The 16,633-nt window shown below is 42.8% G+C and overlaps 1 protein-coding gene across 1 annotated transcript in view; it reads right to left on the bottom strand.

Moving 5' to 3' along the window:
* Window positions 1-16,633, bottom strand: part of SPDEF (SAM pointed domain containing ETS transcription factor) — a 34,848-nt gene that overhangs the window by 7,998 nt on the left and 10,217 nt on the right. The window contains exons 3-4 of the mRNA XM_072398815.1: window positions 3,748-3,945; window positions 2,822-2,869 (exon numbers count right to left, since the gene is read on the bottom strand). Of these exons, the coding sequence (XP_072254916.1) occupies window positions 2,822-2,869; window positions 3,748-3,945 (246 nt within the window). The remainder of the gene's footprint in view (window positions 1-2,821; window positions 2,870-3,747; window positions 3,946-16,633) is intronic.

Raw genomic sequence — 16,633 nt, 5'->3', positions numbered from 1 at the left:
GTTCTGGTATCTGCGCAAGGCATCAAGATAACATCTCCCGGGCATTGGCATTCTCCATGTCTAGCCAAATCCATGTCACCATGGACAGCTGGACAACCAGGCACGGAGTGTGACGTTACCTGTCCTTTACCGATCACTGGGTGGCCTTGCATAGCTCAGTGGGCGGTAGTCTGCAAGAGGCATTACAGCACCTGGTACCCCCGGTGAGGGGTGTGGCGGGAAAGCATGGGCCACCCCAGTCCTCTCCCTCCTCTTGCATTCCTTCCACCGTGAGCCCCTCTCTTTTCGACACTCCTCCTGAAAGGCTAGCAGCAGAGGACACCCTTGGTTAAGCGGGCACGCCACTACGGCTCCTTCAAGCACACGTTGCCAGGCAGTGCTGAAACTGGTATCCTTGGGGGAGAAAAGTCACAGTGCCAGAGAACTCTTGTCCACTTTGCACAGAGAGCTTGACGCTTGGCTGATGCCCTCCCGGCTAACAACAGGCAATGTATTGTGCAACAATGTGGCCAACCTTGTGGCCGCGCTGCTCATGGGCTGCATAACCCATGCGCCCTGGTCTTCACACGTACTTTGTCTGGTGGTACAGAAGTTCTTCCACATGTACCCAGGACTGGAGGACTGACTGAGACTGGGTCGCTCCATCTGCAGCCATGTCCGCGGACCCCCTACTGCCGCCACGGCACTTAGCAAGATCCAGTGCCAACAGAGGCTGCCACCGCATAGATTGATTTTTGACACTGTGACTAGATGGAACTCCACCCTGCACATGCTCCAGTGTCTTTGTGAGCAAAAGATAGCCATCCGCCATTACTTGGTCAGCATGGTGCACAGAGGCAGCGGGGCCCTTGGTACAGCCACACAACTGAGCTATTTTACCAGTGACCAGTGGCTGCAGATGGAGACACTGTGCAAGGTACTGGCCCCCTTTGAGCAGGCCCCAAACGTTGTGAGTCGGGAGTGGTCAGGCTGGAATGACGTCATACTCATCATCCTTCTGCTTGATAATAACCTGTATGGCCTGATGGAAAGTGGCGATGGGAGAGGAGGGGAGGAAAGGGGGGAAGAGGATTGGAGTGACATTACACTCCATACTGCACAGCCAGCATCAGGACGAGCAAGAAGGGACACTGCCCAGCATCAGGAGTTCCAAGAAGAGGAGGAAGATGAATATGATGATGATGATGATGAGGGACACCATGTTGGTGCTGCTGGACAAGACCCGTCCAACCCGCATTTGTGCTGTCACGCCCTAGACATTGTGCGAGCTATGAACAACAGGAACTGTTGCAGCTTGAAGGAGGAGGTGGGTGATGATTAGGAAGATGTTTTGGCGCCTACTGAGGGACAGGAGGAGGATGAGCCCAAGGAACCCCTCTCTTTTATATGTGTGTCCACATGTTGTAATGCCTATGGAGGGACCCCGGCATTTGCACCATCATAACCATCGGGAACGCATGAAGCGCATGGTGCACGATTACGTTGGGTCTTTTCTGGCTGGTGGTGGTGGTGTTGATGATAGCAGTTATGAGAAGGGTGCCTGTCCTGACAGTAGTGACGCCATTTATTTTTGGGTCACCAGGCTTGCAATCTGCCCGCAGTTGGCACAGTATGCTATCAAGCTTCTTTCATGCCCGGCATCCAGTGTTCTGTCCGAAAGAACCTTCAGTGCTGTTGGCGGAGTGGTCACGAACTACCGATCACGTCTGTCTCTGGAAAATGTCAATCGCCTCCCTTTTTTGAAAATGAACGAAAGGTGGGTTACTAACAACTATCATACCCCCACTGCACATGTCACCGATTGACTGACACAAGGACTCACTGGCCAACCAAGATGCCTCTGTGAACCCACACTGCTCCTGAGCTGAGTCTGTGGCTGGCTATCACCAACACCCTGTCAGCTAAGCCTGCCTTGAGTTTTACTGCTATCCCGCTACGTTATCGTAACGTACAGGGGTGGCATTCATCGTCAATGTCATACTTGCCATTGTGCCAGCTATCAATAAACTTTACATTTCTTCTGCTTCTGGGAGGCCAACAAACTGCAGGGTGATACTGCATTATCAATAATGCTACATAAACTAAAATTTGAGGTGTGTAAACCTACAAACTTACACATAGAGATTTGATCACCTAAATCTTCTGAGAAACAAAAATCTAGAAATGTATCAAAATGTAGTTTATTTAACATTTTAGCACCCACCAAACACTGATTTATTACTATACTGTAAACAAGACAACTTTGTATAATCCAGTGCAGTCAGATTTAAGCTAAGTACACATGTCTAATGTTTCTCACGCGATAATTAGCTCAGGGCCATTATCGGATGAGAATCTGGCATCCATCGTCCGAACGACCGTCCTGGCGAATCTCCGGACGATGGACGACGAACGATCATAATGCGAGGGAAGGGGGAAGAGTGCGCACCAGGGTGCCGATCCGCCGTTCTCCCCCACCCCTTTGCATAGGGCAGAACGGTGCTGTATGTACAGCACTCGTTCATGCATCTTTCAGCCTTTTTGTCAGATCATTTCCAACGACAATATTTGCACGTGTCATAGTCACTGTCATAGAAAGAAAAGTGAGACACTTAAAAATGAGTTGTAACAGGATCTCTAAATTAGTTGTATTCATTAGGAGATGGAAAATGTTTTCAAGAGATGGACAATGCCAATACGATCATCTCACCAGTTTTCAAATCCTCAAATATCATGCACATTAGTAAATTTTACTAAATGTGTTCATAAAACTGAGGTTATGGAAAAATACTTTAAATATTAAAGTTTGCTGCATTCAGGACTCTCTAGGTAGTAGACTTACCACAGTATCTCATATCACTGGATCCTGTCTTCTCTTTCATCCAGGCTGCTGCAGAGACAAAAGCATAAAAACAACATTACAGCATGGGCAAAAACAAACAAAAAAACAAAAAAGCATGCAATACAAGTCTGTAATATATGCATACCTGCCTATGTTTTAACCTTTTAATGCCCCATCAAGTATCTCCTAATTTGCCCCAAACGCACTCAGATCATAAATCGGAACTGTACTAAAAAAAAAAAAACACTACTTTCTTTTACTTCCACTGAGCCTCTGATCCCTCTATACTTGTCCTCAATTAGGCACTGCGGCATCCTGGAATCCTTCTTCATCTCGGTGCAGAGGAAGTGCCTTCCTTCTTTTGGCTATGTCTCAGGCATGCGCAAAAGTAGCAGCCCGAAGTCTCCTGGGCTAAATGATGTAGTTATCCCAGGAGGCGTTTGAGCTCACATTTAGAGGAAGTGTGTGTAGGGCAACTATTCATTTTCTACATGATCGACAGGTATTTTTTGCACAATATATATATATATATATCTTAAAATCACAACAGATATATTAAAACACATTTAGTAGTGCATTTACTAGACTAAAAGAGTAATAAACAGTAGTTCACTTTTGAAGTTTACAAACATTTAAAGACAGCTGCAATGAAGATTTGGGGTCTCTTTTTTTAAAGAAATGACAATCTTTTTTTCTCACCATTATTCTATAATGGGGTATTATACAGTGGCAATCAGTACCTTGATCACCATACTGTATTAATCCTAAACTGGTGTACAGAATGCCATTTCTGTGAATAAAGTAACAAATTACCACTTTAAAAAATTGGGCAAACAGAAAAACTAACACCATGCTCACTACTTTATTAACAGTCCCTCTAGGGTCAATTATAAATGCACATTTGGCCTTCAATGTTATCGTGTTACCTGATTTCCATATATCCAGATGAGCATACAAGACATCCCCACACAGTGGTGATCTGACTCGAAAACCATCTTCATTAAGGGCACACAAGTCTCTTCCAGTTAGATCTTGAAAGCTACGACCCACTTGTGGAAGACGATACTGGTGTTCTGTCCATAGAATCCACTTCTGAACATTACCTGAGGACCATTCCATGGGATCTGATGAAACAAAGGAAAACACTAAGTTTAGTACAATACCCAACTTATATTTAACCTAGAATTTCCATTTTACTGCCTGTGGCAGTATACTGAATAAATGCGTATTTGCATATAAATGAAAACACAGCTCACTTTCACTGATACATAAATATTTTTTTAGCTTGCTTGCTTCTAATATTAGAGTCAGTAATCATATGCAATATTAAATTCATAATTGCAGGGCTGAAAATGTTTGCTTTTTATACTGACCTTAACCATGTTTGATAATCTAAAAAAATGAAATGAAAAGGCTTTGTTGGAAATGTGCCTAACATGTAGTGCTGCAATTGGACTACACAGCCCAGGGATCACATTATTTTTGGGAGAATAGAGGACAGCTAGTAGCCTGGGGTACTGACAATCCTAAATGCAGAAGAGCCTGTAACAGAAAAGGATGCATTCTTACCTATCTGGTGTGCAGTCCATTTTGTGCTCACTTGCACAAGTCCAATAACAGATATAGGAATTATTAGGAGGACTGCTAGGATATTTCAGGGATTTCTAAGCTTGTCTTAGTCTTTAGGCTTCTGCTTTGTTGTATAGGTAGGATTATCGCTAAAAAATATAAATAAATAAACTTGTTTTACTTTGACGTTTTGATTGTCAGATCACAGGCAGTAATATTGAGATCCGTGGAAGAGCAAGAGGAAGAATTTTATTTCAGGCTTTTTCTGTTTTAGAAAGCGTCAGGGAACTTTTGGCCAGTCTTGGACCTCAGGAACCTGAACACTTCTCTACGGATCAGATCCTTCTGTATGGAATCCTTGCAAACAATTTTGGCTGTTCTCCACCCAGACATATGGATGATTTTGATTGACCTAGAGAATGCATATCTACCCATTTCCAATATTTCAAGACACCAAAAATACACTCTAATTCACTATTCTGGACCAGCTTTTCCGGTTTACATGCCTGCCTTTAGGTCTGTCAACAGCCTCAAGGTCCTTCCCCAAGATTCTAATGGCAGTAATTGCCTTCCTGAGAATTCAGGGTGTATATCTGTACCACTATCTGGACGATGTCCTCGTTTTGGCGGACTCGAAAGATCAGATCGTGAAAAGCAGGTAACAGGTATTAACTGCTCTAGTACAATTCAGTTGGTTAGTAAACCACCAGAAGAGTCAACTGCATCCCACTTAGGTAATGGAATACCGTGGAGTGATAGTCGATACAAAGAAAGCAAGGGTGTTTCTTTCTCAGTGCAAAATAAATCAAATAAGAGAATGGGCGATTTTCGAGAACTACAAAAGCGAATGCAAGGAAGTGCATGAGGATACTAGGTCTACTGAATGCCTGTATCTCAAAACCCATTTTTTCAAACTTGCCTACCCATCTTCTTCTGTCTTTTGAACCATCACTTCTTCCCACCACTACATATCTCCCATCCCATTGTGTCAAAATTCCCCCACCTACTAGATTGTAAGCTCTTCGTGGCAGGGTCTTCTTCCCCTCTATTACTGTCTGTATTCGTCTGCCATTTGCAACCCCTATTTAACCCCTACGTGCTGCGTAATATGTTTGGTCACCCTACCTGAAGAGGAAGGCTGGACAGCCTCGGTGTAGAGACAGGTGGCAGGCGGATGCAGGCACAAGTCAGGGCAGGCGGCAGACAGGCAAGGTCAGGTTCCAGGCACAGGAAAGGCGGCAGACAGGCAGAGTCAGGTTCCAGGCGCAGGTCAGGTCAGAAATCACAAAGAAATCATGAGCAGAGTATCAAGGTGTGAGCAGAACAGGAGGTGCTGCATGTTCTGTCAGCCAGAGACAAAGAGTGAGTGCTGCGTTTGGTAGCTCGGCAGGGTACACAGGCACGGGATGCAGCAGGACGTTTTAGCAGGGGTCGCTGTGGGAACCAACAGGTATTGTGACAGTGCCCCCCCTTAAAGGCAACCTCCGGGTGACCCCAGGGCCTGGTTTATCTGGGTGTGCCCGATGAAAAGCCCTTACCAACCTGGTGGCATGAACATTACCAGACGTCTCCCAGGAATTTTCCTCTGGACCGAAACCTTTACATTTAACTAGGTACTGAAGACGGCTCCCTGACCTTCTAGAATCCAGGATGGCCTCAACTTCAAGTTCTTCATTACCTTCAACCAATACCAGAGTGGGTGGTTGAGAGGATCTGCCAGCCAAAGAACTCAGTACAGCTGATTTAAAGCAAGACACATGAAATACTGGATGGATCTTCAAGGAGTCGGGCAGCATAAGTCGAACAGCCACCGGGTTGATGACCTTCGAGACAGGGAAAGGACCAGTAAACTTAGGGCCCAACTTCCTAGAGGGGCAGCGAAACCTCAGATTGGCAGTGGATAGCCAACTGCTGGCAATACGCAGATGCAAAAGTCACTTCGCCAGTGGACCAGTTAATGATGGGCCCGCAACCACGGTATACCAGGGATAACGGGAAAGAGTGGAGAGGGTATCACATCGAAACTTAAAAGCTCCTGATGCTCCGGTTGTATAGTTATGAGAAGGGGAACTGTCTCCAGTGTAACTGGTCAAGTCTTGATGGTAGAGCTATCTGCGAGTCACAGATAGAGGGGTTGTTCCTTGTTGCGAAGGGGTACAAGGAGTTGCTTGGCCAGGGTGACATCCAAGAAACAGGTGCAAGCCTGAGAATCAACAATGGCTTGTACTTCAAAGGTTCTGTCGGGGCCCTGGAGGAAAAAAGAGAGCGAAATATGAGCAGAGGACGGATGAGTTAGCCTGGATGGGGGTGAGGGAGTCGACTTACCCCTGCGCCCAGGTCTTTTGGGGCAGTTACGCAGCAGATGACCAGGAGAGCCACAATACAGGCAGAGATTGGCCTGAAAACTCCTCTGGTGCTCCTCAGCGGACAGTCAGGGCATGACTAGACCCAACTGCATAGGTTCTGGGCAATCCATAGAGACAGGAAGTGGAGTGGGTTCAGGGACCAATGGTGGTGGAGGTAGAAAATTGGAATACAAGAGTGAGTGAAGGGTTCCTGACTTCTCCATCCTGCGCTCTCGTAATCTTCTGCCAATCTGGGTTACTAGCCTGATTAGCTAACTCATCTTTCAGACATTCAGACAACCCAATCCAGGATTGATGTTTGAGAGCGGCTTAATTCCACTGGGTATCAAAGCTCCATCTGAGGAAGTCTGAAATGTAGTCCTTAACCAGGCATCGGTCTTGTTGAAGATTGCAGAGGGCTGCTTCAGCACGCCGGGGATCATCATAAAGTTCTGAAAACTTCTCAAAGAGTGCATTTACATTAACCAAGGCTTCATCACTGTGATCCATCAATCGGAAGGCCCAGGCCTGTGGTTCCCCCTGGAGGAGGGAGACTACAGTGCCCACCTTGGTGTGTTCCTCGGCAAAAGTTCTAGGCTGCAGGAAAACAACAGGCAGGAATTGCGGAAGGTCCGGAATTGGCTGCGGTCTCCAGCGAACCGGTCAGGAAGCGGGATCTTGGGCTCAGATCTGGCTGGGAGAGGTGGTTGGCTGGAAAGAAGGACTGGACAACCGTCAATGCAGCTCTTTGACTGCCAGACGGAGAAACAACTCTGCTGTTCTCCTCTCCCCTTTACTTATAAGACATACAGAACCACTAGATTTAGCAAAAGAGATGAGCGAGAAGGCTTCTGACAGTCTAGCGAAAATTTCTTTCAACTTCAGGTGGGTTCCCGAAATTTCGGCGAATCAATTTCGCAAATTACATTAAAGTCAATAGGCTGACTTTAAACATTATTAGCAAGGCCCCCTATACATGTTAGAGCCACCAAATTTGCTATGTAAGTGTAATAGAACAGTGGCAACAAGGAAAAATACAAATAATAATAATAATAATAATTGCTAGCTGGCATCATGACCTGGATGACGTGTTCGGAATGCCACCCATAAAGTTGTTGACAAGTAGTGCAGTGACATTAGGCAAAAGGATGGAGGACCAGTGTGTGGCCTGTGGTCAGCTATCGCCAGGGAGACCGCATTGGTAAGAGTCATGGAGAGCTGGGTGTAAGTGCATTGTCATTGCCACCCAGAAGTGTAAAATTTTAGTGAATGGACTATTGACTGGTGACAGCAGCAGCAATGGCAGAAGGAGGAGGCAGTGGGCCCTGAGACAGAGTGTGGACCACATTGGTAACTGGCATCTAGAGCTGGGTGTAGTGAATCATTAATGCCACCCAGAAGTGTACAATTTTAGTGAATGGAGTACTGGCAGGCGGCAGCAGCAACAGCGGGAGGAGGAGGTGTTGGGCCCTGAGACAGAGCGTGGAGTTCATTGGTAACTGGCAATAGAGCTGCGTGTAGTACATCGTCAATGACACCCAGAAGTGTGTAATACAATTATTTTGAATGGAGTACTGACAGGCGGCAGCAGCAACAGCATCAGGAGGAGGTGGTGGGCCCTGAGACAGGGTGTGGAGCGCATTGGTTACTGGCATTTAGAGTTGGGTGTAGTGCATCGTCAATGACACCCAGCAATGTTTAATGCAAATATTGAAAATTTGTTATTAAACGTAGAAGGGCTAGACCAAGATGTTTTGTGCGCCAGCACTGTCGATGTGCTCTGTGGTGCCGGAAGTGCTGGGAAGGTAGATGACATTGCTAGTTTGCATTATGAAGTTGATGACATGAATGCCAACCCTCAATCTTACAGTACTTAGCTGAAAAATTAGGCAAAGGCAATGGTACCTATCAGTGTGGCAGTACTGGGGGTTTTCATCTGTAGTTTGTTGGCCTCCCAGAAGCAGCAGAAATGTAAAGTAAATTTCTAGCTGGCACAATAACAGGTATGACACTGGCGAAGAATGCCATCCCTGGACGTTACGATAACTAGCGGAAAAGTTCAACCAAGCCAGGCTCAGCTGACAGGGTGTTTGGTGATAGGCAGCCACACACTCAGCACTGGAGCAGTGTCGGTTCACAGAGGCATCTTGGTTGGCCTAGTGTCAGTCAATCAGTGACATCTGCAGTGGGGATTTGATAGCTGTTAGTAACCCACCTAAAAAGCAAATGGTATCATAATTAAATATCTGTATTTAAAAAAAAAATACAGACATTTTTCTGGCTTTTTGATCAATAGCAAGTGGGATCAGACTAAAATATCTGTATTTTTTGAGTGAAATACAAAAATTTTTCTGGCTTTATTATAGATAGCAAGTCAGATCACAATAAAACATCTTTATTTTTTGAGAGAAATACAGAAATTTGTCTTGCTTTTTTGATAGCAAGTGGGATCAGGATAAAATATCTGTATTTTTTTAGAGAAATACAGAATGTTTTTGGCTCTTTTCATAAATAGCAATTGGGATCAGAATAAAATATCTGTATATTTTTGAGATAAATACAGAAATTTTTCTGGCTTTTTTGATACATAGCAAGTGGGATCAGAATAAAATATCTGTATATTTTTGAGAGAAATACAGATATTTTTCTGGCTTTTTTGATAGATTGCAAGTGGTATCAGAATTAAATATCTGTATATTTTTCAGAAAAATACAGAAATTTTTTTGGCTTTTTTGATATATTGCAAGAGGTATCACACTGAAATATTTTTGGAGTGTAGGACAGAAATGTTTCTGACTTTTCTGATAACTAGCAAGAGGTAGCAAGAAAAACTGTACAATCTGTATATTTCAAGATATACAGAAGGGTCCTAACCTGTCCCTATTACAATGCACAATGGCTTTTGTGATAGATTGCAAGACGTATCACACTGAAATATTTTTTGGAGTGTAGGACACAATCTGTATATTTCAAGATATACAGAAGGCTCCTAACCTCTCCCTGTCACAATTCACTTCTCTCCCTGCTTCTTTTCATCACACAGAACACAAGATGGAGTGGTTAACCCCTCCTTTCCTGTATTTATGCCTTTTCTGAGATCTCTGATTGGGCTGCTGGGCCTTGCTGTGCATCCTGGGAGCAAATGATTCGCTCCCAGCCATGCCATTCCCGCAGGAAATAGTCACCGTTCCCGCCTGATGCATTTCCCCTTGTTTGTTCGTCGAGATCACTACCTCATGGCAAATCACAAGGCCGTTCTCGCTTAAATGTTTGGTAAACGAGAAAGGCCCGATTTGCCACGAGATCAAACTTACAAATCTCGCTTGCTCATCCCTATTTTCCAATTAATTTCACTACATACATAAAATAATAACTTTCAATCCTTCCTTTTAGACATTTTGTGCACCAACCACTTCTTGATTTCAGAATATCAGCATCGTCCAATACAATACAATTCAATTTATTAGTGCAATAACTGTAAGTAAAAATACTTATCCAGACCAATAAATTACAACCATATTAAAAAACTTTACAACAACGAATTTATATATTTCATAAATTGTATTATACATTAGTAACACTCTATTTCAGAGATTTATTAGATTGCTACAGTCCCAGACAATAATATTCTGACAAGTAAGTGAACATGTCTGATGAAAAGATTTTTATATTCTTACTAATCTAAACATATATATGCATACAATATGTAAAGACTCCTACAATATAATATATTCCTACAATATAATATAATACAATACAAATATACATTCTAACCAATAATTCATCATTAAGAATATACCAACCTAATTTACTTTTACAGGATAAGCAATATTTTTTATATATTACTGTACTGATGTATGATTAAGAATTGTAATTACTCTTTTCTGAAATACAAAATTCAAAAATAGCCTCGAAGCCCCTTTCTTTTCCTTTCATATTCTATATATGTCACACTAAATAGGGGTGGCTATTACAATGTATATAGATGTATATAGATGTAAAAAGAGGAAAGATAAACTCCTCCATACTCTTATGGTGGACATCAACACAGAACCTGCTCAAAGGAATCCTATTAATAGAAGGAGATTGGACAATGCTAACTACAGATGCAAGCGTAACAGGCTAGGGAGCCCATTGCGGCGAATATCGGGCACAAGGTCGATGGACAATTCCATCAACGACTGGATCCAATCTGCTGGAATAAGCATGGCAGGGCCTGAAGACATTTGCGAGTCTTCTCATCCACAAGAGGCCCTTGTGGACAGGAAGCTGGATAAATAGCTGGTACTATAAAAGTACAGGTGTCTGCACTATCAGTATTTACAGCAAGAAGATGGATAGAGAATGTTCTAATCCAACAATTCCTCAAAGATTAGGCCACCCTTGAGACCCCTATTCCCAACATGGGATGTTCCACTGGTACTTATAACCCCCTTGTTGACTCCTTTTCATCCTATCTAGCTGTGTTTCATAGAAAAATTCACCTGGAAAACAGTTTTTCTTACAGCAATTACATCAGCTTAGAGAATCTCAGAATTCCAATCTCTCATCTCATCAAAAAGAGTATGCCTGTGTCCTTCTCCACAATCCCTGCCAAAGGTTTAGTCTATGTTTCACCTAAATTGGGAAGCAGTGACTACCAGCAATAAAGGCAGCTCATGAGCAGATTCAGGAAGAAGAAGAAGATGATTCTAAGAATTTAGATATGGTTTATAAAATATCTCCTTATTTACAGAGAACACAAGGTTTCAGAAAGGTAGATAACATGTTTGTGTATACCAGTGGGCCAAAGAGAGGCCAAGCTGCTCCTGCAAGAATCATCTCCTTTGGGATTCTGGAAACAATCAAATTGGCCTATTCTCAAATGGGGTTGACTTCAACCCAAGAAACCAGAGCTCTCAACAGGGACAATCTACAAAGCAGCCAGCTGGAAGTCACCCAATACTTTCATTAGACATTAACAATTGAATGTCTTCTTAGACACAGTCTCCTCTGTGTTACTTTCAGCATTGAAGAAACATTAAAGAATATTTTGTAGCAATACAAGCTTCAAGGGTTATATATTTCTTTTTTTAATCCTTCCCTATAATATTTTTTTGCTTGTTACATCCCATAAGGTGCATTGCCAGGAGGAGCAAATTGGAGAAAAGGAGAAATTGTTGTCATACTTACCTGTAACTTTCCTTTCCTGCAACACCTCCTGACAGCGCAGTTACCCACCCACTCTTCTTCTTGCTGTCGCAAGGCTTGTTACTGAATAGGGAGTAGGGGAGGTTGGTGGTTTTTACACCTTGATAGGTGGGTCCTGGGGGGGTCAAAGGGACAGAGTTGACCCATAAGGTGACCTGTCAGCAGGAGTTGCCAGGTAAGGAAAATTATGGGCAAGTATGACAACAATTTTCCCTTATACAGAAATCTGCTAATGCGCATTTCAAGGGCTCAACATACTGGAAAGCAACACCCCTTACAGTGCAAACAGACAAGTCACAATGGAAAGTAAAAGTCATCATAATCCTGTAAATTCATTTAAAAGAGTGTTGTGTATCAGCAGAGGAAAATAAACAATACATCCAAACACAGACATGTATGCATACCCAGTCACACATAAGATTGTACACAGCTGCCTAATAGCATACGTATTAATATTAGCCTATTACTTTCTTACCCCAACAAGAAAAACTCGTTTTCCCACTTAACTGCTTTTAATATTCTGTGTCTGGAGGGGACAAAACTGTTTCTTCCCCTGAGAAATAACTGAAATGTACTCATTTAGTATTTATTGTACAGTGCTGTGTATTATGTTGGCACTTTAAAAATAAAAATATTTACTTGAAAAATAAATTTGCCTATGATTGCAGATGATATGTACACTTTATAAAAAAATATATGCTTTGTATAAATATGACACATTTTTCTTACAGCAGCCTATTATTCTTATAATAATACAGTAGGGATTCATCTACATGTTCATGTATACAGAAGCATCTTCAAAAAAACAAAACAGGATTATTATTTTATTAATAATAATATCAATCACATGTGAACTCTGGAAGAAAATGAAAAAACAGAGGTTCATTTTATACATGGGGGCTTATTTAAAAAGGGGTGAGAGAACTGTACTGCTGCTCAACAGCAATTGAATCTTCAGCAGTGGAATAGTTAGTTAGAATATTACTGCTTTTTGCAATCTAACTTACAATAATGAAAATTAAAAATAAGTTATCTATTTTGGTTTTACTAATTGAAATAACATACCGTATATATGCAAGCTAACCACCTTACAGCTTTTTGCTAGGAATAAATCAATGTTTTCTACTGTATGCCTTGCAGAACCATGCTAGTTTAAGAATTTAAAGGGCTAGGTGACGCTGGCTGTTAATCAACCAGGAAATAAGACACACTGTAAGCAGTTGACTGATGTAGTGAAGTCAATGTAACCAATAAAGCAGAACTACTGTATACTACTGAGTGGTGAGCTTCTGCCATAATCTTCAAGTATGTACAGCAGATTTACAGATTATGGCTCAGACTTAAGGTGCGTACACACTTCCAATTTTTATCGTTCCAATCGAACGACGAACGATCGATTGGGCAAAAAATCGTTCGTAAAAAAGTAACCAACGACGCCGACGAAAGTCGACGAAAGTGGAAACGAACGACCGGACCGGCGGATCGGATTGGACGACGATTGTTGAACATCGTTCGTGTGTACGGTCGTTCGTTGATCGTCCATGTTCAGAGCATGCGTGATGAACGAACGTCCGTTCACTTTCCTGTCGTGCACATAGTTCCTCTATCGCTTAAACGATCGTATCTATTGTGTGTACAATATCTACGAACGATCGTGTCGTTACCTCTATGTGCAGTATCGGTGCTATACGATCGTTCGTATATATCGTGCAGGAACGTTCGTCGTTCGTTTTCCGACGATAATAATTGGAAGTGTGTACGTAGCTTTACTTGTGTGCAGGTGCCCTGGAGCAATGACAGGTCCAGGATATGTCATCACCAGGTCAGAGGAAGTTGCCGCCTTGGCTGCCAACTCTAATGTAACTTCTGAGAGCACCACTGCCCTAAGAGCTGGGCTCTACACTACACGCCTCATGCGCTGTACAGTGTAGAGCTAAAACAATAATCCATGAGAAGCCAGGGCACTACCTCCGGAGACTTGTTGTTTTTTTGAGCCACATACATGTCCATTTACAGAACCGGAGCCTGTGCAACTGTGCCTGAAGGCTGAAGGCTGAAGTTAAGGATAGAATTTTACTTAAACTATTTTCATGTTCTTATGCAATTAACAAGTTTAAATGCTGAAGTTTAATCTGCTGATATTTTGCCTTCCCTGGTTCCTCCTCTCTCCCCTGACCACATGCTAAATATATTTTAAATAGATACAATTTCTATTTTTACCACATACCTTTTTTTTTAGACACGGTGACATTATCACTTTCTGTACATCTGTTGGCAATACAAGAAAATCAGGGCTGGTGGTAGGGGCTACAGGGTGCTGTCCATAGCTTCCTGAAAACATCACAGTATCCTTCAAAAACAGTGACATAATTTCCTTGGGGTCTAATTATATCACTTTCTGCTCCCTATTATTTATACATCCCTGCACTCACCATGGCCTGCCCTATTCATTAAAATCAGGCTTACAGTGTTAAAGAAGCAAGCCCCTATATTGTGCTGTCTGCTCATTGGAGCACAAATAGATTTGTAATTGGACGAAACCTGGTCAAGTTACTTTAACAGTGCATAGCAGATTGCTTTTTTTTGAGCCTCTTTTTGTTTCTGTGTTTAGTTCATGCAGAGTATGGCTGGTGGTAGGGGCCATTGGCCATCAGAGTGTTGTACATAACTTAATGAACACATCAGAGCACTATACCTCATACAGACTACCCCAGGTAACATATGATGCTGAACCTCCATGATTCAAAGGACTAAAATCCAATAAATTAAAGAATAGGCAAGGGTCGGGGCTGGGGAGGAAAGTGATAGATGGTGCTAAATGTCTATAAGCCATAATATAAGGTAGACTTTATCTGATCTGCTACAGCTTCTAATGCACATCATTAAATGTCCACAGTGTGCAGTAAAATCAATCTCAGTACAGGAGAGGAACCTGTATAACTGTGACTAAAGGTAAGGCAGAAGTTCAGCTTTAAAATAAGCTATTGGTAACCTCTCTAACTGCGTGTTCTCTGAAGTAATTACTTATGAAAGATCATCAACAGAGTTTCAGGGTGCTTAACAATATTTAATCATTTTCCCATTAACAAGGGGCCTATAAGTTCCTTTAACTATTGTTTTTACTTTGCAGGAAAAAGCCTCTATACAGGGCTCAAAGACTCAAACTCAAGATCCCCTCTTTTTGTTCTATACAGACTTTCAGTTAGAAGATACATTTTATCATTGAACCTGGGTAATCCAGCAAACCTGGAATTGATCTAGTCAATTGCAAATTGCAAATGACTTTTAAGAAATCCATTCCAGGTTTGCTGGATTAGGCAGGTTCACTGATGAAAATGTATCTTCTCCAGCCATAGAGAGCTTTAATAAACTTCCGCTTTTAAGTTTGCTAGATCTGGCAGGTCATTATGCCCCTTCTGCAATATTGCGTATTACTTGCCTGATTTTTTTGGGTGTATGGCGTCAACGTTAAGCTGCGCATAAGCAATCTCAGCTTTGGTTGCCATGGAAACCCGGCAATAACAGCACTACAGCACATGCTGGTATGAAGGAAGGTACGTCATCCCGGCATGGCCAATCAAATGGCTGAAAATCGCCTGGAAGAGGAAGAAAAGAAGATGTTGGAGCCCTGTGCTGGAACGCGTACAGGTAAGCCATCCAGATTTAGGTCCGCTTTATGCTACCTGCATGAAATGTTTATTTGAAACATTTTTAGATTTGCTGAGCTGATGTACTCTACTCAGATTGGCAGTTTATGCCATTTAAATCTATTGTGGCTATCTGTGCCATTTTGGCATTTGGTGTGAACAGTCTCATTTAGATTTTTAACCATCTAAGTAATGCTCGGCCTATCTAAGCAATCCATTCTATTTATTTTTAGGCATGCCCTAGCTCTGCATTGTTGATGATAAATCTAATGTAGAATCAACCTTTAAAGAGGAAGTAAACTCAAACCTTGCCCAAAACAAAAAAAAATATATATTTACCTTCAATCCCGCAGAGCAGTCGATCGGTCTGAAGGTCTCTTCTATTGGGTCCTGCATCGTCCCGGCATCCGTCTCCGGGCCAGCATGTGGGTGCCGTCATCTTTACCTCTTCCTCCAGGTTCTTCTTCCTCACCCGATCTCACGCCTGTGTCTGGTGACGTAGATGGGATAAAAACTTTGGAATATTTGCATGTCTTCTGTGTTTTGTACCCACTCCTGCTTTTGGCTACCAAATCATAAGCCAATTCTGATGGGACCATACAGGCCTTACAGCTGCTACACAGACAGGATCCGTTGTGGGTCTCTTTTTTCCTTCCTTCTGACAGATCAGAAGAAGGGTCAAATAAATAGTGATGTCATCTAGGCCAAAACAGGCAAATTAGTGGCCCTGTCATGGAGTGGGGAGGGTGGGGGAACAGCTTGAGAAGTCCACAGAGTGGCACAATGGCATAGTGGTGAGGTGGAAGCAGCATGAGGAGACCACAGAGTGGCCCAATGACAGAGTCTGGAGGTGGGGGCAGCATTAGGAGGCCACAGAATGGCACAATGACAGTGTGGAGGCAGCAGCAGCATCCAGGCGGAGACCACAGAGTGGCACAATGACAGAGTCTGGAGGTGGCGACAGCATCAGGAGGCCACAGAGTGGCACAATGACATAGTGTGGAGGTGGGGGCAGCATCAGGAGGCCACAGAGTGGCACAATAACATAGTGTGGAGGTGGC

Source organism: Pyxicephalus adspersus, chromosome 1 (genome assembly GCF_032062135.1).
Source record: "Pyxicephalus adspersus chromosome 1, UCB_Pads_2.0, whole genome shotgun sequence".
In the NCBI taxonomy this organism is placed as follows: Eukaryota; Metazoa; Chordata; class Amphibia; order Anura; family Pyxicephalidae; genus Pyxicephalus; species Pyxicephalus adspersus.
This window is presented reverse-complemented; position numbering and strand designations above follow the sequence as displayed.